General features: G+C 47.5%; 7 protein-coding genes across 7 annotated transcripts; 3 read left to right on the forward strand and 4 right to left on the reverse strand.

Moving 5' to 3' along the window:
• Window positions 1-891: 891 nt before the first annotated feature.
• GUITHDRAFT_79694 (hypothetical protein) lies at window positions 892-2,241 on the forward strand (the record flags this gene model as incomplete). Its single annotated transcript, XM_005822553.1, has 2 exons — window positions 892-1,343; window positions 1,695-2,241. The coding sequence occupies 2 exons, from the start codon at window positions 892-894 to the stop codon at window positions 2,239-2,241; spliced, it is 999 nt and encodes a 332-aa protein (XP_005822610.1).
• Window positions 2,242-4,835: 2,594 nt separating this feature from the next.
• On the reverse strand, window positions 4,836-6,078 carry GUITHDRAFT_79631 (hypothetical protein; the record flags this gene model as incomplete). Its single annotated transcript, XM_005822554.1, has 6 exons — window positions 4,836-4,959; window positions 5,005-5,057; window positions 5,121-5,174; window positions 5,226-5,277; window positions 5,328-5,385; window positions 5,436-6,078. 6 exons carry the CDS (start codon window positions 6,076-6,078, stop codon window positions 4,836-4,838), a joined length of 984 nt encoding a protein of 327 aa, XP_005822611.1.
• Window positions 6,079-7,979: 1,901 nt separating this feature from the next.
• Window positions 7,980-8,732, forward strand: GUITHDRAFT_155435 (hypothetical protein). Its single transcript, XM_005822555.1, has 2 exons — window positions 7,980-8,037; window positions 8,126-8,732. Exon 2 carries the CDS (start codon window positions 8,217-8,219, stop codon window positions 8,610-8,612), a length of 396 nt encoding a protein of 131 aa, XP_005822612.1. The 5' UTR covers window positions 7,980-8,037; window positions 8,126-8,216; the 3' UTR covers window positions 8,613-8,732.
• A 1,063-nt stretch (window positions 8,733-9,795) lies between these two features.
• On the reverse strand, window positions 9,796-11,366 carry GUITHDRAFT_118232 (hypothetical protein; the record flags this gene model as incomplete). The annotated part of the gene is made up of 6 exons (XM_005822556.1): window positions 9,796-9,941; window positions 10,000-10,185; window positions 10,235-10,274; window positions 10,328-10,385; window positions 10,435-10,589; window positions 10,653-11,366. The coding sequence occupies 6 exons, from the start codon at window positions 11,364-11,366 to the stop codon at window positions 9,796-9,798; spliced, it is 1,299 nt and encodes a 432-aa protein (XP_005822613.1).
• A 2,842-nt stretch (window positions 11,367-14,208) lies between these two features.
• GUITHDRAFT_118233 (putative amylase, secreted) lies at window positions 14,209-15,680 on the forward strand (the record flags this gene model as incomplete). Its single annotated transcript, XM_005822557.1, has 7 exons — window positions 14,209-14,230; window positions 14,273-14,509; window positions 14,555-14,625; window positions 14,676-14,794; window positions 14,844-14,919; window positions 14,980-15,034; window positions 15,079-15,680. The coding sequence occupies 7 exons, from the start codon at window positions 14,209-14,211 to the stop codon at window positions 15,678-15,680; spliced, it is 1,182 nt and encodes a 393-aa protein (XP_005822614.1).
• A 932-nt stretch (window positions 15,681-16,612) lies between these two features.
• On the reverse strand, window positions 16,613-18,637 carry GUITHDRAFT_79640 (hypothetical protein; the record flags this gene model as incomplete). The annotated part of the gene is made up of 1 exon (XM_005822558.1): window positions 16,613-18,637. One exon carries the CDS (start codon window positions 18,635-18,637, stop codon window positions 16,613-16,615), a length of 2,025 nt encoding a protein of 674 aa, XP_005822615.1.
• Window positions 18,638-21,025: 2,388 nt separating this feature from the next.
• Window positions 21,026-22,060, reverse strand: GUITHDRAFT_79645 (hypothetical protein; the record flags this gene model as incomplete). The annotated part of the gene is made up of 7 exons (XM_005822559.1): window positions 21,026-21,109; window positions 21,227-21,328; window positions 21,378-21,465; window positions 21,517-21,593; window positions 21,639-21,677; window positions 21,732-21,780; window positions 21,849-22,060. The coding sequence occupies 7 exons, from the start codon at window positions 22,058-22,060 to the stop codon at window positions 21,026-21,028; spliced, it is 651 nt and encodes a 216-aa protein (XP_005822616.1).
• Between the last annotated feature and the right edge of the window lie 723 nt (window positions 22,061-22,783).

The raw sequence follows: 22,783 nt of genomic DNA on the forward strand, positions 1-22,783 counted from the left end.
CGCCGCACTTGCCGCCTGGCCCAACGCGATGACGGACCGTGCCATCGAGTCGGAACTCGGATCATGTCACAGTGTCATGATAGGCTCAGGTTTCAAGCCTAGTTTAGCAGTGACGGTCGGACGGTTCAACTCATTTGTCGGCCGGCATTGCCCCGGGGCCCGCGTTAACCGTTGAAACGGCGTGCGGTCGGGGCTCAGTCAAGTCCGACGGTCCTACCGTACAGGTACTTAAGTTGCACGGCTGACACGGTGCTGGGCGCGGCGCTGACCGGATTCGGAAGTCACACGAGTCGAGCCGCCCGGCCACCGTGGCACTCGTCCGGGGCCCGGGCCGGGGCCCGGCGGCCGGCGGGGCCGCGGGGCCGCTTGACTGAGCGGCGGACTCTCAGGACTCTGGAACCCGCCGGCTCATTTGTCCCGTGTTAGGGCCATGGCAAGTTTGTCAGACGGTCTGTTGCCTGGTAGGCAGCGCAGTTGAAAGTTGGGCGACTAGATGCAAGCTTGCCAGTTGCCATGCCGCACTCACCGTCATGGACTTGTCGCTGTTAAGCTCTTCTCAATGGCCGTGAATCATGCTTGAAAGCTGTTTATCAGTGTGAACACTTTCAAGTGCTGAAGAAATGTCTAATCCTAGCAGCATCGCACGTCCTGTTCAGCGAGCCTGGCAACAAGATGAGTACATGGAATTTTGTGAAGAAGCAGAGCCGATTCTCCCAGGAGCGATCAGAGTGCAGCCATTAGATGCACCTTACACGTGTGGCAACTTTCTTATACCTGTCAAGGCTCTTGAAGAAGCTCCAGATGGTTTCCGGTGAGCGAAGTATCGATGTTGGTGCATTCGTGATAGTGTGTTGCAGTCGGCTGGATTGGTCGGGAAGGGGGATGAACTTCATGCCTCAGATTCCTCCTGAATACAAGAATGCACAGAATGTTTTGTTGAATGACAACAAGCTAACAGCGTTTCCACAAGAGCTGAATCAGTTGGGGATTCTCCAAAGCTTGCGAATCGACTCGAATTCAATCACGAATGTGCCTTCGTATGTTGCTCACTTTCCAATGTTGAAGCATCTTCGTGCTCATGACAACACGATCTCATCGCTCTCTTCTAACATAGGGCAGTGCAAGCACCTGCTATCGCTGGATCTACAAAGGAACCAATTATCATCGATTCCGTTGTCACTTGCTGCCTGCACTGGACTAACAAAGCTTTGGCTCAGCGAGAATCGAATCGAACAAATTCCATATACTTTTTCACACTTGCAAAACCTCAAATCATTTAGGATAGACAAAAATCGATTGAAAGAGATCGAACCAGGGATCACAAAAATGAAAGCCCTAGTGCAGTTTAGGGCGAGCCATAATCAGATCAAAGAGATCCCTGTTGATTTCGGAAACGCTTCACAATTGACAGAATTATCCTTGAACCACAACTCTATCGAAGCTCTACCTCCCTCACTTTGTAAATTGAACTTGAAAATATTGAGACTCGACCAGAATCCTTTGAAAAGGCCCCCAATCAATGTGGTAATCCGTGGTATCCAACGTACTTACGACTATCTGAACCGTCTTGAGCATGCTTTGGTTTCGTGGGATCTAGACTTGCACAGGTTTGACATGCATCAAGTACCTTTTCCTTCTGCAACTTCCCAACAAACTTCCGAAAATTGGGAATTTGATATGTGGTGTCGTATCAGATACATGGTGCTTGCAGAGAATAGACTGCAAAGCTTTCCGATGGAACTTGGACTCATGACAAATCTTACAATTCTAGATGTTCGTCAAAATCGAATCTCTGCTGTTCCTCCAGCAGTTGGTTCTTTGCGAAACCTTCAAATTTTTGATGCATCCCAGAATTTTATTCAAACATTGCCCACGCAGATGAAGCAAAATGTCGTATTACAGGAACTACTCTTAGAAAGTAACAGATTGTCAGTTGTACCCGATGTTGTGGCAGAGTTACAACATCTAAAAGAGCTGAGACTTTCAAATAATCAAATATTGACTCTTCCGGACTTGTCAAATTCAGCAGGAAAATTGGAAATACTTTTCTTGGATCATAACAATTTGAGGAGCCTTGCCCATGATCTATTTGTACTGACACGATTGAAAATATTGAAGTTGAACAATAACTCGTTGCTTGAAATTCCAAGTGACTTATTCAAAATACGTGGTCTAGGTCTGAGTATATTTTGTATCAATCATTGCAGGACAATGAAATCTTATTTGCAGATCATCCTGTAAATTCGAATCCAGCTGAAGAAGGAAAAATGATTTTGGGCTCTATCATTGATCCTGCGGTGAGAGCTTTGTATCTAGCTTTATGAAGGATAACATGGCTAAGCAGATAAGAAGAAACAGAATCCATAACATTTTGAATGGGATAAGACTATCTTCATACCGCGAGATATCCAAGATTCCTTTAGATCAAAGGGAATACAGCAAACCACAAGGTGATTTCACTGTCCATTTCAATCATTTTCTATGTTTGGTCATTTGTTGACAAGGCTCTGGGACGAAGAAACGATGGGACTTGGTCAGATTTGCTCTGTTCGGCAACGATGGGCCGCGCATAAAGTCGAAGCCTCGGATGAAGGGCGTCAAGCCAAGTGCTGAGACACTGTGATTGTCATAGTCTTACACTTGGACAGATCTACCGAAAGGCAAAGCAGAAAAAGAAGAAGGCATGCCTGAGACACATGTTCAGGTGTTGTGAATTGATTGCCATTGTATCTGACTCTTGGATCAGCCGACAAAGAAGGGATTCGTTCAGAGGTTAAGAGAACTTTTCCGGTCTCAGAAGACAGAAGTCTTAGTTGAAGAAGATATGAATGTGATTTTTTTGTCAAACTTGGAAATGAATAGAAATTGAGGCAAAGAACAGGATGCAGAAGGCCGAATGCAAGATGATGCATCTGCTGGGGCACCTAGCGATGCAGCATCGTCAAAAGATGAACAGAATTCTCCGAGGGTTGCAGAGGAACAGAAGACAGGACCTACAATTTTTAGCAACTTGATAAATCAATTTTCTGCAGTTGTAAGGATTGTGGGGGTCCAAAATCGTTGAATCACATCTTTATTGCAGGTATCAAGATTTGGGACAAAAACCCAGGACGACGATGAGGAAGAAAATGTTTTGAGTGATGATTATGGGGCTTATTGGCAGGAGATCCAAGAGATTGATTTAAGGTTCAATTCGCTGTATTCTGCTGTGCTTCTTAGGCAATCTGCAGTTACAACAGGCTTGAAAATATTCCGGCACAAATTGCTAACATCAGCTCACTCACAAGTTTGAAAATTCACGGAAACAATATAGACCAGCTGCCCAGAAGCATTGGACAACTGGTATTCTGTAGCTTGGTTCAATTGTTTGCAAAGTTTTATTCTATACAGGAAATGATGAAGTATTTGAATTTGTCTTCGAATGTATTTTATAAGGTGCCTCGTGAGCTCGGTTTGCTTTTGCAAATGGAAAAGCTAGACCTATGCAATCAGGTATTTTCTGAAGAATAACATCTGCCTCTCGTAACGAGTCGTAGGGGGGGGGTGAGCTGCTTGACGATCTCCCAATCGAACTGAGAAAGCTAGAGCGATTGGAAGAGTTGAGGCTGAGTAGAAACAAGTTCGAGTATCTTCCTCAATGCATCCTCCCAGCCCGTATATCTTGTTTGACAATCAATTATCTATTTTACTGATTTGCGTCTTGCTGACTATCCCTCAGTCGAAGGGTCTAAAATCAAGGAGCCTGGAATGACAAGTCTACGGATCTTGGCTGTAATATTCCATTCTTCAAAATGAGGTGTTTGTGACTCATTTGGCAAAAATTAGTTGGACAACAATCCATTGCGTGGTCTCGATGAAGATCTGGCTTTCTGCTCAAAATTGGAGAAATTGTTACTTCACAGCACTAATGTGAAACGTCTGAATCAATCAATCTCGTTAGTCTCTTTGCTCGAATAGCCTTCAGCTCAATGGTATGAGAACAGATACATGTACCACTTGCAGGAAATTTGGATAGCTGATACTTATATTCGCAAGATCGATCCAGGCATTCTTCTTTGCCATTCCCATTGGGCGCTAAATCTTTCGTGATACAGCCATTGCAGCATTACCCCATCTGAAGAAGATCATTCTTTCGAACGAAGATCAAATCGATGACTTTGCTGGTCTTCCTGATACTTGCATGCTTGACTCGATCTCAACGTTGCAAACAGATATTCGACGGTCCATGAAAGCAGAAAAATGGTCTTTTCTCAGCGTTGGCGAAGGGGATGTTGCCATGATTGCAGGTGCATTGATGACGATCTTTCGAACAATTCTAACACATACAGGAATGAAACGGATAAAGAGAATGAAAGAGAAAGAAGCGGCTGCGGCAGTTCTATCAAATGAGCAATCCAAATTGAAAAAGGCGCAAAAGTCTGGCCGGTAAATGCGATGTGATCTCAGACATCAAAGATAAGAACATTGCAGATCTCTATCGTATGACAAACATGCGATGGTAAAAATTGAAACAGTGAAAAATACGAGTACTGACGACCGGCAATGCAGGATTCAGCCTCAAAGACCAAAAAGTGATGACTTGATCTTTGGATCTTCTTTTTTATTTGTGTTCTGTTTCGGAATACTTACTTTCGCTTTACAGTTCTGTCGTAACGTTTGAATTGGAATGACGGCAATGAATTCATGTGAAAAGGTTTGCTGTTCGATAGTTTCAAGAATCATACAAAAGGTGCAGTTACTTATAAGAATTCCAAATTATATTGGGTTTTCAAGCTCTTCTTGAAGCTGAAGCTCAACAGAACTTTCGTCATCTTCGTTATGGACCTGTACAACAGTCATGATTTCGCATTTCCAGTCCAAACCGCAGCTTGTACCATCAAATAAGGATTGTCAAAATCCGGTCTAAATTTGTATCCGACGAGCATGTAGAATATAAGAGAAGCTGTCTCCGAGATAGCGCTGTAATGTCTTATGGAACACACAACCCTTACCATGTAACTTTACCTGGCCACCCACGATAGCTCACAAGGGAGAGTTGCCTTGACCAGGTAAATAATCTGAGGTACAGTCAGTTAGTGTACATTTCCCAAAGCAAAATTCTCAATCATATAAATTATTACGATTCGTGAGAAATAAATGTAGCAAACCACTAGAACGTAGAATTCACGGAACATCTATAAAAGCAAAAAAATTAGGAATAATATGACCATTCAACTTTAATCCACCTTTAATTTTGCCAGTATCCTCTTAGCCTTCCCATCAGCTTCGGCAGCATCTCTGTACATGTATTTTCAGTAATCGTCTCATATTCATGAACATGATCAAACCTCAAGTGTTTGATGGACCATACTATGGGAAATAAGATAGCACAACAGCAGACCACTGCTCATTTTTCAAACAATTATAAACATTTCTACAAGTATTCAATTGCTCACCATCAAAAAAATGAAGAATATCTCTCCAAGTCATCCAACCAGCAGTACCCGGAGGCGTTTCATCAACGACCACCATTGCAACGTTAACCAAAACCTGCATAGGCAGAACAATCAAGATAATCCTTTTTTCTCTATCAGCCAGAAAGGGCTTCATGATAGACCAGCCAGTGCCAATCAGGAGAATGACAGCAAACAGCATGGTACCCTTCACAAACGTAAGGATGTGAAAAAGTGTTGCCCAGGCATATCCATCTCCAAACGATTTGAGTGATTGATACCGAAAGGCTTCAAATCCCACAGATGCAGCTTTGAAAAAACATAAAAGACCCATTAGATACTGAATCTTATGGATTGGAGAACTGCTGGTCCTCAGCATATAAACCCAATACACAAAAGCGAACAAGAACAACAAGCTTGCACCAGCATAAACAAGCGGAAGAGGCACTTCTCCTTCAGAAATGAAAATGCCGTCTTTGTTCATAAGCACGTAGTGGATTTGAAACGAAGCTTTGGAACCATAATTGCAGTTGGAATATAGTATAGAGTACAGTCCCTTGCCATTTGCAGCAATCTGATGTGTGTATGTTGTGTTTGGACCCGCGATCGGGATTATGACGTCATTAGGCTTCTTGGTGTTCAGCATACAGCCAGCTTCATTTACATCCATCATACTGGAAACGGAATATGCTGGGCCTTCTGTTTTGCGAATAAGAAGACCAACATTGGATGGTGTCAACCTCTTTCCATCTCTGGTCATCCGAAAATCAGATATTTGAATATTCATGCTTCCTCCCTGTCCGAAGCAGAAAGGCTCCACGAGGAAAGCAGAGCGATCATCGCTCTGCACAGTCAGGGTTGAAGCTCGTGCTCGTGCTTGACCTGCTGTCGCCGCCACCGCTAATGCTATCAGCGCCCACGACGACACCATGTCCAGGAGCAGGTGGAAGAGCTCTACCTTATCAGGAAGTCTGCCTCAGGACGTTTTTACGCTAAAAGTTAACTAAACTACAAGGCGAGGCGAAGTGAAACAATGGCGTCCTAAGGGGAGCACTGGATGTTGAGCTGGACATTGATGATGAACACGTCGCCTTGTCACGGATGGATTTTGGTCTTGCTTCCTCACTTGCTTCTTGTCTGCTCGCTTGACCATCATGTATCGTGCATGCAATCTCTTCCGCAAGACGCCATCGTATCTCAAAATAGGGAACGAGCCAGGATTTCGATGGAAGTCAATAGGCATCAGCAAAGCAGAGATGTAGCCACGATTCAAGCACACTATCTTCGGTCAGGCTTGTGATCTGAATGTGGCCTGTTTGCCGTTGCATGACAGTTTTCAGTGATGTGTATTCACTGTTCCGGAAGAACTCAAGAGACGTAAAGAATGTGTGTGAAGAACAGTCACAAGAACGAGGAGGTAGTGCAAATTATGGTTGTAATTGATAATTGAGATTGCTGCTGCCAGGTTGCGGAGGAGTGTGGTACAAACCAAAACATCCAGTCATAGTCCAATTCAACATGCTGGTTGGAACTGACATGAATCCCCAGATGCAGCAAGCTTTTGACCTGCATACAAGACGCTACGAGGTATGCTTTTGCGGGAATGAATCTTTGTGTTCATCACAGATGTATATTTCTCCTGATAGGAACGTGGATTTCCTGACTACGATAGTGAGTACGATGAGATCCCACAAGCGCAGATCAAGTAACAACAATCTTGAAGACAACTTGTTTTTCTTTATCAATGACTCTAGTGCAGAATGATCGAGCAAATAGTTTCTGATTTGAAAGGGACCATAAAAAAATCTGATTCAATGCGAGGTAATTGAGCATGCATCACTGTCTCATATGCTTTCTGCTGCAGTTGAAAACAGAGAAAGCATCGTGAGCAAGTAACTTTGCAAATCACTTTGGAGAAGGATACAAGAATGAGATGGATTTCTGCCTGAAAGAATGATTTGCTTTGGTTGTAGGATCAGCATACATGTGAATTGAAGGTTGAAATGCAGAATGAACGTAAATGTTTGGCGTCTGATTTAGGCTTCATGGCTTCTCCTGAGTGGCTTGATTCACCAGGACCTGAGAGTTTTGCGCATCGAGAGCAAGCAGCAAATGCACCTTGAAACATCCCATAATTTCCACACCTTGGTCATTGGTCTTTGCCTTTATGAATAACTAAGTGTGCACTGAATAGATACTGCACCAAGTGAGCTTTCAGATCAGAGGAGAGCATTTCCACTTTGGTCTCTTACGCTTCAAGTGAAACGCAACAAATTCCTGACAAATATTTTCACTTTTTACCGACATCGAGTGATGAGCTTACATCTGATGGTTGAATTTCACGGACATAAACTTCCATATTACCTTGAATCAAACATGTCAGCATCACCGTGTCACTTGTTTAGCAATGTAGCAGTTCAATGTAGCAGTTATTCTTGCTTACAATATCTGGTCCTGATGATTCCTGTCTTCCCACGACCTTTAAATTCGATCCTCTTTTCAGTGTGAGTATCAGTTCTAGCAGAATACTCAGTCGCACAATCAGACCTTCTTGATTTCAGATCGCCCAATCTTAATCTCGTCTACTAAAAGATTGTCCGGATCCATACCTGCAGGGATATTCAAAAACACACAGTTCAATTCTTCACAAATCAACATTGAGAAACGGGATTCAACGATGTGCACAAGTTCACCATACCGTGAATATTTGCAGCATTGAATTTGGCATCATGAATACAACGGCGAACTTTATCTGCTACCCTCTTGCGTGTCAAAGAAAGTTGCATGAGTGCTGCATCCACCCTTGCCCTGCGTACAAGTTTGCACACCAAGTTGAGCTTTTTCATTGATGTGCGGAATCGCTTCAGGACAGCTCTTGCACGTGGAAAATCGTGGTGCTCTGCATTGTGTCTTGAATTAGGCTTCTTCTCTACCAACGGAGTTGTCATTCCTACTGGCTCGGTTGAAGCTACCACGGCATCCGTAGCAAGCAATCGTTTATGGACGATATTGGGCGTGCATACCCAAAGTCCCGATAGTTGCCTGTCAAGTGAGCTAACACTCGGTAAGGATCCTTCTCCCACTCGAGTCACTGCACTTGCATTTGCACGAGGGAAGAAGTGTGAACTGGTGGGCGAAAGTCGCATCTTCACAGGTCTCACAAGAGACGAGAGGAGATGATTTGAAAAGAAAGAGAGATTATGAGGAGCTTGTGGTGGTCTCTTTCCCAGCATCCTCCAAGTCCCTAACTTCATTGGCTGTATCACCGCACGCGCGCTCCGCATGGCGCCCACCGCGGCTGAAACCGTTACAATCAGGTTTGTAACCGTTCAAGCAGACTTTCAAGCACGGCTAGCGACTTAAAACTTTGAGTAAAGCTAGCGGCCGTCCGGCGACCATACGGTCCGATCACCCGGCACTTAAGCCAGTGCGGCCCGGGCCCCGGGGCGCCCGGGGGCTGCTAGCCTCAGGGCAACAGCGGTCGGTAACCATTATGCCATTCCAGGCCCGGGCCTGCCCAGTTCCGGGGCCCGGGCCGTCAACGGTAACTTTGAGCAAAGAACTTCGAACGGTCACCGTCACCGTGCCGTGCGTGACCGTCACGGCGGTGGCACCCGGAGTTAAAATCAGTACGAGGACAATCAGGAGAGGCGAGGAGGCTTGACCCTGACCCAACTGTCGCACAGGCCAAACGGCGAGAAGAGAAAAGACAGCGAGAACCAAACCCAATCCTGCCGACTGCTGTCCCCCAAACTTAACTGATACCTTCACTTAACGGAGTCAGTGAGGCCCGCGGCCGCGGCTCTGAAAGCGGTGACCCCGCGCCGGGCAGCCTGCTGATGCCGGCCACAGCATTCCGTTGTACTACGGCGTTCGAAGAAACTATTTGCTATTTACTATTTCGATCAAGTTCTTACAAAACCCTTTGTTGCCAACAATCTTCAAGACTCCGCGCCAAACACGATGCAGCAACATCCAAGGAGCTGCAAAAGTTCAAAATCTGACATACAAGGAGTTACAAGATGTTCAAAAGGCGATATGATGATATAGTACAATGCAAAGAGAGTTCTCATCCAAAATTCGTAGACGGGATTGTTGTCCCAGGCGAGGATGTTGAGCCATGAAAATTGCGACCACTCGTTCCTGAATTTGTAGCGAGTTCAAGTAGAACCAAAACTCTCATGATAAGCCAACCTGAAGGTACCATGCAGACCAATCCAGATAGCGAATGGGAGGATTTCGATCTTGTCGAGAATCGGATGGGGAAATAGTCCGAAGAAGGCAGACGATTCCATGCTTTTTAGCTTCTTGTCTAGAGAAGTGACGATCAAATCATGGGGAAAAACAAAACATTCACTATCACTCACGCCACGACAGTCCTTGACTGAAAGTCATGCGACAGATTTGATAGCCCCGCGAGTGCCAGTTCTACCTCTTCATGCTTCACAGTTCCATTCAATGATTCTGTATCAAAACCAATTGTGTTTTCGGATGCCGAAGTGTGGTTCTCTGCGATTACCAAAAAAAATCTTTTTCATGAATGACAAGGATTTTGCATATAACTTACCTGTATCCTTCGAACAATTCTCGTGTGATTTCAGTGCAGCTCTCTCCAAATGGTTTACTTCGTACTTCCTCTCAGCTTGTGAAATCCATTTGGAGAATATCCTTGCATATAACTGGATAACTTGAGCATCGATCAAGCATCGGCGATTGTCGCGACAAACGGAAATATTTGCAAGAGCTTTCAGGCCTTATCATCGCTGGTATCAGATATGAGGAATCAACAAAATCTGACTTACAATCTATTGGTAGGAAAACGATCGAGGGGGTCCCCCATGCCTGTAACCCAGAAGTCATACATATTGCACAGTGTGTTTAGGCTTCTTCGTCACCTCGCCATTCAGAGAGTGGCGCAAAGCATCTGTCGCATCAACAAGCACATCTTTACCCCTGTCGAATCGTCAGCATTTTATCACATGTGTGAGGAATAGGCGATCACATGTGCATTGATGGAAGCTCCCGATGATCAACCAACCGAGCTAGAGCCATCATCGCTGCAAGGCGTGTAGTCTGGCTATAAAGTACAGAAGAGTCCTGCGCCGTCATTGCTTCTTTCAACGCGTCTACTGCTCTTGCTTGTCGCAGCATCGGAACCTGAGAATGCAATATGTGAAAACCTTGGATTGAACAGTCGTAAGCATGCAATGGCATCATCACCACATGTTCCTGATGACAAAACGCTTCTATTACAGAGACGCCAAGGTAGTTGCTCCAGTTGTCTTTGGATATACAGAGTCCTTTGAGTATAGCGAGAACATTGTCCAGTCCGAGTACAAGTTGGGCAGCTTCCTTGTTGTAATAGACGATGTTGCACAAGACACCACTTGCACCGTCTCTCGACTCATCGGATCCAATGTTTAGACCCTCGAGCAACGTTTGTATCATGCCTGGGGTCTCTGCAATTCGAAGACAATTTTCGGCATTGTCGAACGAAATTGACATAAGCGCATTGAGGGCTGCATTCTTGGTATGAATCGATCCCTTGTCCAATGCAACAACAAATGCTTGAAAAAGACCAGGGAAATTTCCTATCATTGCACGGTTCTGAACATGTGCCGCGCAAGGATTATCAAAGGGCCGTTCCGGTTGCGACATCGATAACATGAAGAGAAGATTGCACGCAGCTTGCCTACCGTCATCGTCGTCCGACAAGATGAGTCTGTTTATACCTCTAAGAGTCTTCTCTTGTTTACAAATGCTACTTAGCAGGGAGATGTCTGGAATGGGTTCGCGAGCAATGAGCTGGGAGACTTCTTCTATTGCCTCCAACTGCTCGTCAGCTATTTCAGAATCGATGAGAGCTGCGAGCTCTGCAATTTCCTGATTGGACGACTGCGAATTTTCATCCAAATGGTCTGCCTGAGAGGGCATCGAGAATCAGAGGACGAGCTTTGAACAACAGCAGGTATCGCAGGGTCTGTGTGTGTTCGACGTGTTCACTGGTGAAAGACAAGATCTCCTGCGTTCGACGTGTTCGACTTGTTCGACTTGTTGACAGCGGCGGTGAGTGGATGGATGGGATTGGTTGGAGGAGTGAAAAATGCAGAAGAAATGCAGAGGATGACCTAGGTGAAGAACACAAGACCGACGGTTTGGAAGGACAAAGAAAGGGGGGCGGGTTTTGGTTGATGTTTCGGTAGAGGGAAGGAGAAGGGGTACTGTCGGGGGCCAATGAAACTGCAGGAACGGGTGGGGTGTACAGTACTGTAGAGTATAGGTGGTACAACGAAGATCCAACAGTTTTTAGTCAAAAAGAGGGAGGGGTACTCGGGAAGCCCATATCAGTACTGTATAAGCTGTTCCTACCCCTTCCCCGCACAGTACGACAGAATCTCACGAGCTCACTACCTTTTAAAGGGTGCATGGAAGGACCCACATTTCACGTGCTTACTTCACCCCACCCCCGTCGGTCGCCCGCAAATTCCGAGGAGGGTGGGGGTAAAGGAGGATCGTAGGTCTTATCCCTGTTCGCTTTGTGTCAGGAATGAGGCGTTACCTCGGATCTAGCCAACAGATCGCTCTTGAACCTGCACCTTTCTAGGCTCCGATACCTGCCAAGAGCCTACACTGCCCATGGCAAATGGAAGGAACAGACTTGTCTCATGTTTGTGGGTGAGGTTGGGCTTTATTCCGGTGACTTGAAAGAAGGAAGCGAGGATTTAACGAAGGAAGGAAAGCAAGCTTCGAGACAGAGAGAAGCTTGCTTCGATTCAAGAGAAAGAGTCATTTCACGCACCGTACAACGAGCTTCTGATTTTGATATCGATTTCTTTTTTAAGATGAGATTTACGGTGAAGACACGACATCCCCTGGAAGCAGAACATAGTTGAGAGGACTTATCGCTTGAGTAAAGGGCCCATTCAAGATGTGCCTAGGCCAGCACCCAGTGTAGAATGCACTCCTCTAGATTCTCATTTCTTCAAACCCCGGCTGTGCTCAGTCTGATAGGTTGGACTAGATACTAGATCGTGTCTTCACTGTGACTATCCTCTCAAAAAGTCACTCAGACTCAGAGGACGATGTCACTTGAAGCTGCAGGCACAAAAGAATCAGTGTGCAACATATCCACAGCTTGTTTGCATCTGGCAGCGAAGGGAGGCTCATCATCACATATTTGAGGCATTGAATACGCGTTTGGAAATGAAGATGCAACAGTTGCCTGTTACCATGGTGGGATAATGGCACCCCAAAGCAGTCTTTCACTCTATCTCACTCTCTGCTTGGCAAAGCTGCTGCAATGCTTCCGAATGAGATTCACGCCGGGCCGGGCCGCTTCACTCAGGACTGGGAGTTTCAACTTCGGAACGCAGCGGTGCAGTCAGCCTACCGCTGCACCGGCGGTGCAGCCGCTGAGCCGCTCAGTCAGCGCCGCTCGGACTCTATGCAAGGCTCGGATACTCACGGTGACTGCTCAAGTGCACCGCTCTCAGAGTCCCAGGCCGTTGAAGCCTTGCCGTCATCCGGTGTCAGGGAGTAGACTCTGCAGAATCACGAGTCATGATGATCTCAGCCTAGGCTGAGTGAAGCAGAGACTCGGCGAGTAGAAATATCACAGCGCTTTAGATAGCACGCACGGGAGCTGAAGAATGACCAAGTGGAAAGCTTAGAAGTGAGATTAAACTTCATGTTCACTTGAAGAACCGTTGCTACAAACACGGCACACAGGTCACTGAGAACTTCCGAACTCTTCCCTGTAGTTGTCTCGACCCCGGCCCCGCCGGGTTCTTGACAGCGCATGCCGCAGTGTTCTCCGGGCCCCGGCACCAAAAGGATATTCGTGTTATAATCCGTTCCCGGGAAGTTCAAGCATAACAAGCCTCCTCGACTCTCGGAGGCTGATTGTCCTCGTACAGGCTGATTTTTAACTCACGCGGCTTCAAGTTTGATTAAAGATCGGACTGCTCAGGACGGTCGACTCTTTCAACCGACATCCCGCCGGCGCTGTTAGTACAGGCACCGGGCCGTTAGTACAGGCACCGGCGGGCCGTTCAAGGTTAGTACAGGCACCGGACCGTTCCGTGACGGTCACGGTCGCCGGGACCGTGCGCCGCGGGTGGCCGCACGTGACAGTCACGTCACAGAGTCACAATGATGCGCCGGGCCCGGCCACTCGGAGACACATTGAACCCGGCGTTGAACACTCAGTGACCCGGCCCGCGCGGCGTGCACTGAGCCGGGCTGCGCTGACGGCCGGGACGGTGCCCGGCAGCCGCCGCGGCCGCCGGGCCGCCGGGCTTAGCCTGGCCCGGCCCCGGACCCCGGTAACGGCGCTTCAAGTCAGTGAACGCCGCCGGGTCAGTGACCCTTCAAGGCTTGAACGGGCCGGGCCGCCTCCGGCGGCGAGCCTCTGTTCACTGATCGGATCGATGATTCACGGTCCGAGTCACGTACCGCCGGGCCCAGGGTCACTCAGCGGCCAGGGGCCAGGCTCCGGCGTAGCGGCCTACAGCGGCCGGGCCACTGCCACAGCGGCCCGGTGCGGCGGTCACCGGGCACTCTCGGCCCACTTTTTCCCGTCGGATCGTTCGGGTGCCGGTGCCACGGTCCCCGACGGATCATCTCAGTCCCGGCCGCCGGATCCTGGCCTCGCCGCGGCCGGGCCGGGACGACCGTCATGATCCGAGCAGCGGCCCCGGCCCGGAGTGCCCCATGTGGGCGGCCGGCGGTCGGGCGGCAGCGCGGGCGCTGCCGGGCTTCGCTTTTACTGCCAATGATGTCCGCAATACAATGGTTGGGTCGGCGAGGAGGACAAGGACGGAGAGTAGCACAATGCTCAGGGGCTCCTGTTCACATCGGCTATGCTTCTTGGCTACAGACCTTCGTCTCTATCGCTTTGTTGCCCGTCATACTGTCTACTTCTCTTAAATCTATGGTGGAGAAGAGGAATATCTACAGGGACACTATGCAACGTCCAGGTCTTCTGCGACTGAGAGGAGGGCAAGATCGATCATCCCTGTTTGAGCCACACTTCATGCTTCGAGTTAAATGTGCAAACAGCAAATGGGGCGAGACAGGTTAGATATGTAGACCAAACCTAAGATCAAGTTGACAATGTGCAGTGGGTGTTGTTGGAAATAGTGCCAGTCTAGGGACATGGAGCTCCCCCATGGCGATGCGATGTGATGGCTCGGTAAGTTCGACACCTTTGCGCCACATGACTGAACCTATCGTGTCCTCAAGTGGCCCCAATGGAGAGTGGAGCTGCCCTGCCATCAAGGAGTGGACGTGATGGAGTATAAGTTCGTCAAAATGAATGATCATGGCCAAATCATTGAATGGGAGCCTGTGGAAAGCAATAGGTACTTTAGCAATGCTTCTTCAAATGAGAGTGAATTCGTTATTTTCTAGGCAACTTCTTCTCTTGAGCAATCTTGAGGGCAAGAGCGTAGACGATGGAGAGTATGGAAGAGTCTCTCGGATGGAAGTATGCACTTCGTGTCAATTGTTGCATGAATCAGGTTTACAGCTTAATTATCCCTTTCAGGCAATAATACAGGAACAAGTACGAGCGAAGGAGGCTGTTTACGCGGTCGATGAAGGTCTTTCTAATGAGCCAGTAGCTCCCTTACTTCTTTGCTGTCAGAAACGCAACCGCATGCCAATGACAAAGATGAAATTTTTTTGAAGAGAGCAAAGAAGAACAATGACAACCTCAAGGAGCAGGATGAGGAGGAGGCAGCCAGGAAGAAGGCGAAGGAGGAGGAGGAGGAGGCAGCCAGGAAGAAGGCGAAGGAGGAGGAGGAGGCAGCTAGGAAGAAGGCGAAGGAGGAGGAGGAGGAGGCAGCCAGGAAGAAGGCGAAGGAGGAGGAGGAGGAGGCAGCCAGAAAGAAGGCGAAGGAGGAGGAGGAGGAGGCAGCCAGGAAGAAGGCGAAGGAGGAGGAGGAGGCAGCCAGGAAGAAGGCGAAGGAGGAGGAGGAGGCAGCCAGGAAGAAGGCGAAGGAGGAGGAGGAGGAGGCAGCCAGGAAGAAGGCGAAGGAGGAGGAGGAGGCAGCCAGGAAGAAGGCGAAGGAGGAGGAGGAGGCAGCCAGGAAGAAGGCGAAGGAGGTTTCAGTAGGGGAAGTGTCGTCTGGAGCATCTTTGGATGAATCAGCTAGAATGTATAGTTCAAAGCAAGAGATGTCCTTGGTAACTTCCTTGTCGATGTGTATTCAATTTGCTTCTGATTATTTTGGCTTAGTTTCATGATGAAAGGTTGAAGGAGGAGGTGGTAAGATTACTTGCTTCCTGCATGCCATGTGAATTAATTTTGCCCCTCTTCCGATTGGCAAGGAAAACTCCCATGCGGTTAGAGCTTTTGATTCATCGATTAGAATGACCGTCTTAAGACGTATTCTAGGATGAAGTCAGGGTGGCCGAGTTACAGAGACAAAAGATTGAGGGCAGGATGAAGAAGGCACAACCCATGGTATCCCATTGCGACCCCTATCTCTGCTTGTGCTCCCTCACTTCACTCTCAAATTCATTTGTGTTTCTTTCATTTCTCATTTTTTTTTCAAGAACAAGAGAGGCTCGGATTTGCCATCGCTGAAGGTTATTATCATTGGTCTTCCTCTTGATTGCAATCATTGTGATCGTCCAATCGATAGAATCGCATCCCGCGTGTTGTGGACGAGGTATAAGGCGATCAGTTTGTTTCCCCGAACTTGGCGAAAAGACTTGACCTTACGGACAGGTGAGAACTGAGAGCCCAGGGCGCAGAGTAGCAAGCATTTCTCCCGTCAAGGCTGCTGGTATCAGCACGGTCCGAACAGGTGAGTGACCACCTCGGGATCATCTGCACCTCACGACATTCGAAGAACAATCGCACGCCATCTCAGACGTGGCTCAAATCGATTCAACTGCAACAAAGAAGACAGTTAGAAGAAGGAGCGGGAATGCCTCGAAATCTCAGCATAGATCGTGAGGCTGTCAATTCCCTCAGAAAGCAGACAAACCGAATTGTGAATTGCTCGATCTGTCGCAGTCAGGCCAAGAGGGAGAGTTCATACCACTGCTTTCTACAAGTAATGTTATAGTGATGAAAGTCTACAGCATGCCGACATTTTACTTTCACTGTATTGATAGTATCACTCCGATCTCCTTATATCATGAGGTGTATTTGAACAGATACATCCTTGCTAGTCGAGAGCCAGTACTACAAGAAGATCCCCTGGTTGCCACTTCCTTGGCACACCCTTATCACTTGGGTTCAATACTGTCTTGCATTCAGGAAATGTCTCATTGACAGACTTGAATCCAAGCAAAACTTCTCTGCGTTCTCTCACTCTCACAGATAAATCCCAGAACGAGAATTTATCCGACCTCTTGATATCGACGTAGTCTTCGACTTGGCGCAAGTATAATTCAGTTCCGTCTGCTGAAAGCAGCTCCGATAGGATCATGTTCAAGTCACGGCATTCAGCAACTTGTGCAATAACAGCACTTACGATTTGATTGGACATCACGTAACCCTTGCAATTCACAACACTTAATAAACTTCGAGTTCGACTGTCAAGAATTTCACTAATCGGATCCTTTGCCCGGAGTGAGTTGGCCTCATCAATTTTTCCTTCAGCGATTAGCTCTTGCTTGCGTTTCTCCAGTAATTTTGACTGAATGTCTTGAATAATCAACAAACTGGCCAATGATCTACTGTCTGACGTCTGAATATTTGTTTGATCGGCATGATCAGCCAAAATCAACAGAGAATCAAATTGGTCTACAGTGATTTCATCCCCCGAATAAAAAGAGTTACCATCCCTATCCACACGGACTTCTTTGATAACCATCAGATCACGTCTGATAATAGGATTTCCGACTGCATTCTTGATCACAAGATTCTTACATTTGAGCTCATCCTTGTTTCCCTTATCTTTCAAAAGCTCTACTCGCTCCTCGACTGGAACCGTATTGAACAGCCATAACTCACTGCCAGAAGTGACATATGCATCCAGTTGCATGATCATATCTGCCATGTCACGGCGCCATCCACAGAAAAGCATTTTTTCCGTTTTCATCGGCAGCCTCTGCGGTACAGAGGAAACGTTCTTTTTCACTTTGTATGTACCATCATTCACGGTGTACGAATCGTTATCCTCCGCGAGAACTATGATCTGATCACCTTGTTCAATTCGCAAAGTGCTCAGAGGATTCAAGAGAACTCTTCCATCAACGCTCTTTTTTACCCCAATCGGAATTGCGTCATCAAATCTGCAGATTATGTCGCTGAATTGAAGCCCCTCAAGCTGTGGCCAATTTTCCAAATAAAACTCTGCACCTTCAAATCCCATCAAGCTTTCCAAGATGTATGCAAGCCCTGGCTGACGCGCGCATTGTATCATCAACCTTCCAATAATGTCGTGTGCAACGATGACTTCCGCAATGTCCACGGCGACAAGATTGACCAATTCTCGGTTATCTACGTCTTGCATCTCCACAACAACATGGCCTGCAAGGTTTTCCATTCCTTTTAGCGACAGAACCTGCCTGACCATTCTCGAATCAGACTCATCTGGAGAAATATTGTCCGAAGCAAGCATAATGATACTCCTTGCAGAAAGCACACCAACTTTCAACAGGTCGTATTGTACCAAAGGGTTCCCACTGCGGAAAATCACTTCTGTACCCATCAGATTCAACGCATTTTCACGACTTTCGATAGCAGATTCCAATGTATCTTCCAAATCATTTTTGTCGTGCTCTGCGAGAACTACAATAACTCCACCTCCTTCACTCTCATTCGCAAATGCAATCTGCTGGATAATTGGAAGGCTTTTATCGTTCCATCCCAGCATCAAGGTATGTCCACATTCTATCACTCTACTCTTGCCTTTCTTCAGATTATCGACTTGCTCTCCAATAGATTCTGAGATGATTCCGATCATCAACGCGAAAACCAACATCCCGCCAATCGTGACACAGAAGGCAATAATTCTCTCAAGAGTTCCTTCAGTGTCTGCGTGGGTACCTGGGTCAGCAACATATGTCCACGACTTCCAAAGAGTAACAGATATGTCCTCTCCAGTCGATATGAGTAAAATGAATCCACCGAGTACAATCAGGACAAACGTAACCATTAGTAGCAATACTGGCTTTGCGAATTCACTATTTGTGAAGTGATAATCTAGCCGATATTGCAATAATTCGCTGAGCGTGAATTGCATGGAAGTTACCTTTTTTTTGCGGATAAATGTGCAGTATTCGTTGTAGAGGAACCTCGAAATGTAGCCGCAACCAGAAAATATAAGCAACATTGTAAGGTACGGGGGTCCAGCCTCCATCTCCTTTGGCTGGTTTTCACAATTCCTCTCTGGAAGCAATCTATCGTTGTGTTTTGATGATTTGTCTTCGACCAGTCTTTCGTTCTCTAATTCAAGCTTGGCAAGTCGATCATTTAGCAACGCATTTGAATAATATGCTCCTACGACAACAGCTGTGTACGCAACTATCAAACAAGAAAGTACAAAGAAAACTCTTGGTTTCTCAAACATGAGTCCTCCAATCTGTAATTTGGAGAAAAACGAAAGGAAACTCGTCACAGGTCGCAGAAGTGAAACTACACTCATACCTCTGATTGAAGCGATTGTTTCTTAGGGTCATTCTTTTCTGATTTGCAGTCGGCATCAACTTGAAAAGAAGCCATCACCCTTCGCCCCCTGTACGAGGATGCTAGCAGCGAGACAGGAGAGGAAACCTGAGGCAAATGACAATCAGGACGAGCTATGGAATAAGAGGATGATTGTCCGAGTTGGATGGAAATCAACCAGACATTTTGGATTTGAGTGAGAAAATCTTGAAACAAATCAACATTGTCATGTAATGCTCAACGACATAAAACAGGCATGTAGCTGATGACTGTGTGAACTCACTTGTGTGTTGCTACTGCGATCTTTTTCTTGCTTTTTTTTCTTGCTTTTTTTTCTTCTTCTTTCCCCCTCACGCTAATAACAATCACGCGTTTCTAACACGATGTTCTCGGGGTGGGGTGTATACCCCACCCCTGCCAATCAGAGTACCCCCTAAAATTAAAGAAAACCGATCAGAGGCCACAGGTAGAGCTTGGAGGGTGGGTGTCCTGACATGTTTGAGTGGGCAGGGTAGGGTCAGCAGGGACGTGTTTCATCAAAGTGGGTGGGTACTAGAAGCCCGCGGCACTCCGCTGGTGAGCTGTCACCCCCTCCTACCCCACCCGTCCGCAAGGCTACAAGAAAGGAGTACAAGACTGTGTGGGTACCCCTCCACCACCCTTTAAGTTAAACACCGTACTGTACTTCACTCAAAGTTAAGTTAAAAATCAGTACGTGAAGGAGAGGCTGACTCGGAGACTCGAGCCTGAGGCTCCCGAGCCGGGCCCCGGCGAGCGGCCTGACCCTGCAGAGGCTGCCCGTCACACTCAGACTGCTCTTTACTCAAAGCTCGGTGGGCTACCGAGCTTTGAGTAAAGCCTAGTAACTGATACCTTCACTGCCCGGCAGGCTTACCAAGTTCGCCGGCTTGACCCTGACCGGGCCGGCGTACGGTACCGTCAGTTGATCGCCGAGCGGCGGCAAGTGACTGAAAAGATCTGATGATCGGACAGTGAGAACTCGGAACCGTAACCCGGCCGCAGGCTTATCCCGGCTGCCGACTGCTCAGTGTCCCCCCCCAAACTTAACTGATCATGGCGCCCGGCCCGGGCCAGATACCTTCACCGTCAGCCCCGTGTACGGTACATGATCACCGGGCCGGGCCTCCCCCCTCCCGGGCCCCGAGTGGGCCAGCCCGGCCGCGGTCACGGTTGAACCTTTGTTCAAAACTCACTGAGTTGACTGACTCAGCGCACGTACGGTCTAACTTGCGGCCCTTTACTCACTCAGCGGCCGCTGGAAAAAAAAAAACAGTGACGTCGGAGAGTAGAGGAGGCTTGACCCTGTGCGACATACGGCGAGAAGAGCCTCGGAGAAAAGACAACCCGGCAGAACCAACCCTCATCCTACTATCCGATTCCCGATCGGACACACTACTGCTGTGACCGTACGGTAACCTTGAGTCAAACTTGGGAAATAGGCCGGCGCGCTGAGCTCCGCGGCCCGGGCCGCCGCCCGCCGGCGCCCTCCGAGCCGGCCCTGAGTGCAGATGAAGGTCACAAGGTTTCTTACAATTGTGACCGTAGCACTGCCGGGCTGCGGCGGCCGCGTGAGCGGCGACTCCGATACGGTGCTCGGATGATCCCGGCGATAGTATCCCGGTCGGATGCCGGGGCCAGCCAGTGAATTTAACCGTGACTTCAAACGATGTCTTTGCACGGGGCCGGCCGGGCCACCCGGTGAGTAGCCCAGGCCCTCAGCCGGGCTCGGACTCGGTGGCCGCGTGCCACGGTGACCCGGCGCCGTCGGACTCCCGGCAGGCACGGTCCGATCCGGCGGCCGGGGCGCCGGCCGGGTCACGGGTCTGGCATGCGGCACAGACTCCGACATACAAGCCTCTGAAACTCGCTGTTACATCCCTTTCTCATTGTATGCTGAGTTCTGAATCGACACTGCACAAACCTTGAATCAAGGGCTTGAATGATTCTAGCTCTCTTCTTGCAGCTTGAAGCCTGAGGATGCCAAATTTGAAAGTTCCCTACAGAAGGAGTGAAGTGGAAATCCCATCACCTGCCACAAAGACTCGTGACACTACAACCAGAGAAAAGCAAGAAGGAATTAGGATTCGGATAGACACGGAGCTAGACTTAGAATAACAGTATGGCCGACAAGTCGCTATGAGCGTACATTGTAATAGCATCCACGTATTCCTTTCACAAAACATCCACCGAGAGATTGGATCCCATATGCTCCAGCTTTATCCATGGGTTCGCCTGAATCAATGTATGCCTGCAATATGATAAGTCGTAATAATGTTTCAATTTGCCATTGTTTTCACATTGATATCAGCATCTGTCAAATCAGCGAAAGAAACGCTCGTTTCCTCTACGAAACAATGCTCCTTAAGCTCTTCATTCTCACAATATCTTGGAAACGAAGGTGAGGAAGTCTTGACTTGTAGCAACAAGGCATATCACATTAGCGTCACTCCTGTGTAAACTTTATGCTCATTCCCGCTCAACATCCTTAGCATGCGGAATGCATGTGCATTGTCCTGTCCAGCTTGTTGAGAAAAAGAACAGCGATGATTAGCTCATACAGATGGTTTTTCAAGAATTTCTCCAGCGTAGACGACCACCTATTCGTCAATACTCGTTTCAAATACAGTCATCACAAATATCGCAAATATGACCGTATCACCACCAACAACCATGCCTGGTCGATCTCCAAAGGAGCAGAGCCTGGTATAAATTCACAAGAGGCTATCTGGCATGGGGCTTTGCAGCACAAGCGAATCATACAAATCTACCTTTTCCAAACCTCCAATGATTTTTGCCTTGCGTTTTCTATCACATAACCTTGGGGCGAATATTTTGATTTGTCAAGGTTCTCCTCGAAGGTCGATGGAATTACTCTGACATTCAATCCAAGAATGTTTGATAAGATCTCCTTTCTACGAGGTGAGTTTGAAGCTAGAACGAAATCTACCTGTTTCAAACTTTTCAAACGATCGAGGATCATTGAGACTTCTCCTGTCTTTGTTGTACAACGGATTGAACAGGACAATCGTGGGAAATGTCCAGAAGGATTCAGAGCAAAGGGGAGCACAGAAGGGACGTGAGCTAGAATAGAAGCAACGGTCAGCAAGGACAACTTTGCGATGCTAGAGCGCCCCGGCTGTGTCCTCATCGCACCACTTATTAGTGCCGTTATAAAAATAATTCTGGTGCTTTGAGTGAAAGGTATCAACTGGTGGTGATCGCTGATGAGTGTACTCTACCGCGGCCCGGCCGGTCATATTAATAATAACAAATATTTAAAAGAGGTATATATTCTATATATTTATAAAAATGATACGTTAAAAAATTTTTAAAAGAGTTTTGACTTCAAATAGGTGGTAGGCTAGAGGAAGTTGGTAGAAACGCCAATCGTAGTCCGAAGATTTCAGAAAATAACATCTACAATTGTTTAGTACGTGTGGAGTAATAATCAGATAAAACTCAATTTATTATCCATTAACGTCTGGGCGGGCCCGAAAAGGTTGGGCAGTCGTAGCCGGAATGGGGGAGGCGAGGGGCAGGGGTACTTGGAACCGATGATGAGGTAGGTAGTTGCAGTGAGGGGTGGTCCGCACAGGGGTAAAACCTATCAAAGGCGTCGCAGGGGTCAAACGCTGGGGGTGGAATAACCTTTCACTCGGTTAATAGGCCTTTCCTCAAGATAGAGGTTTATCAAGGGTTATAC

Source organism: Guillardia theta (assembly GCF_000315625.1).
Source record: "Guillardia theta CCMP2712 unplaced genomic scaffold GUITHscaffold_123, whole genome shotgun sequence".
Taxonomy (NCBI): domain Eukaryota; class Cryptophyceae; order Pyrenomonadales; family Geminigeraceae; genus Guillardia; species Guillardia theta.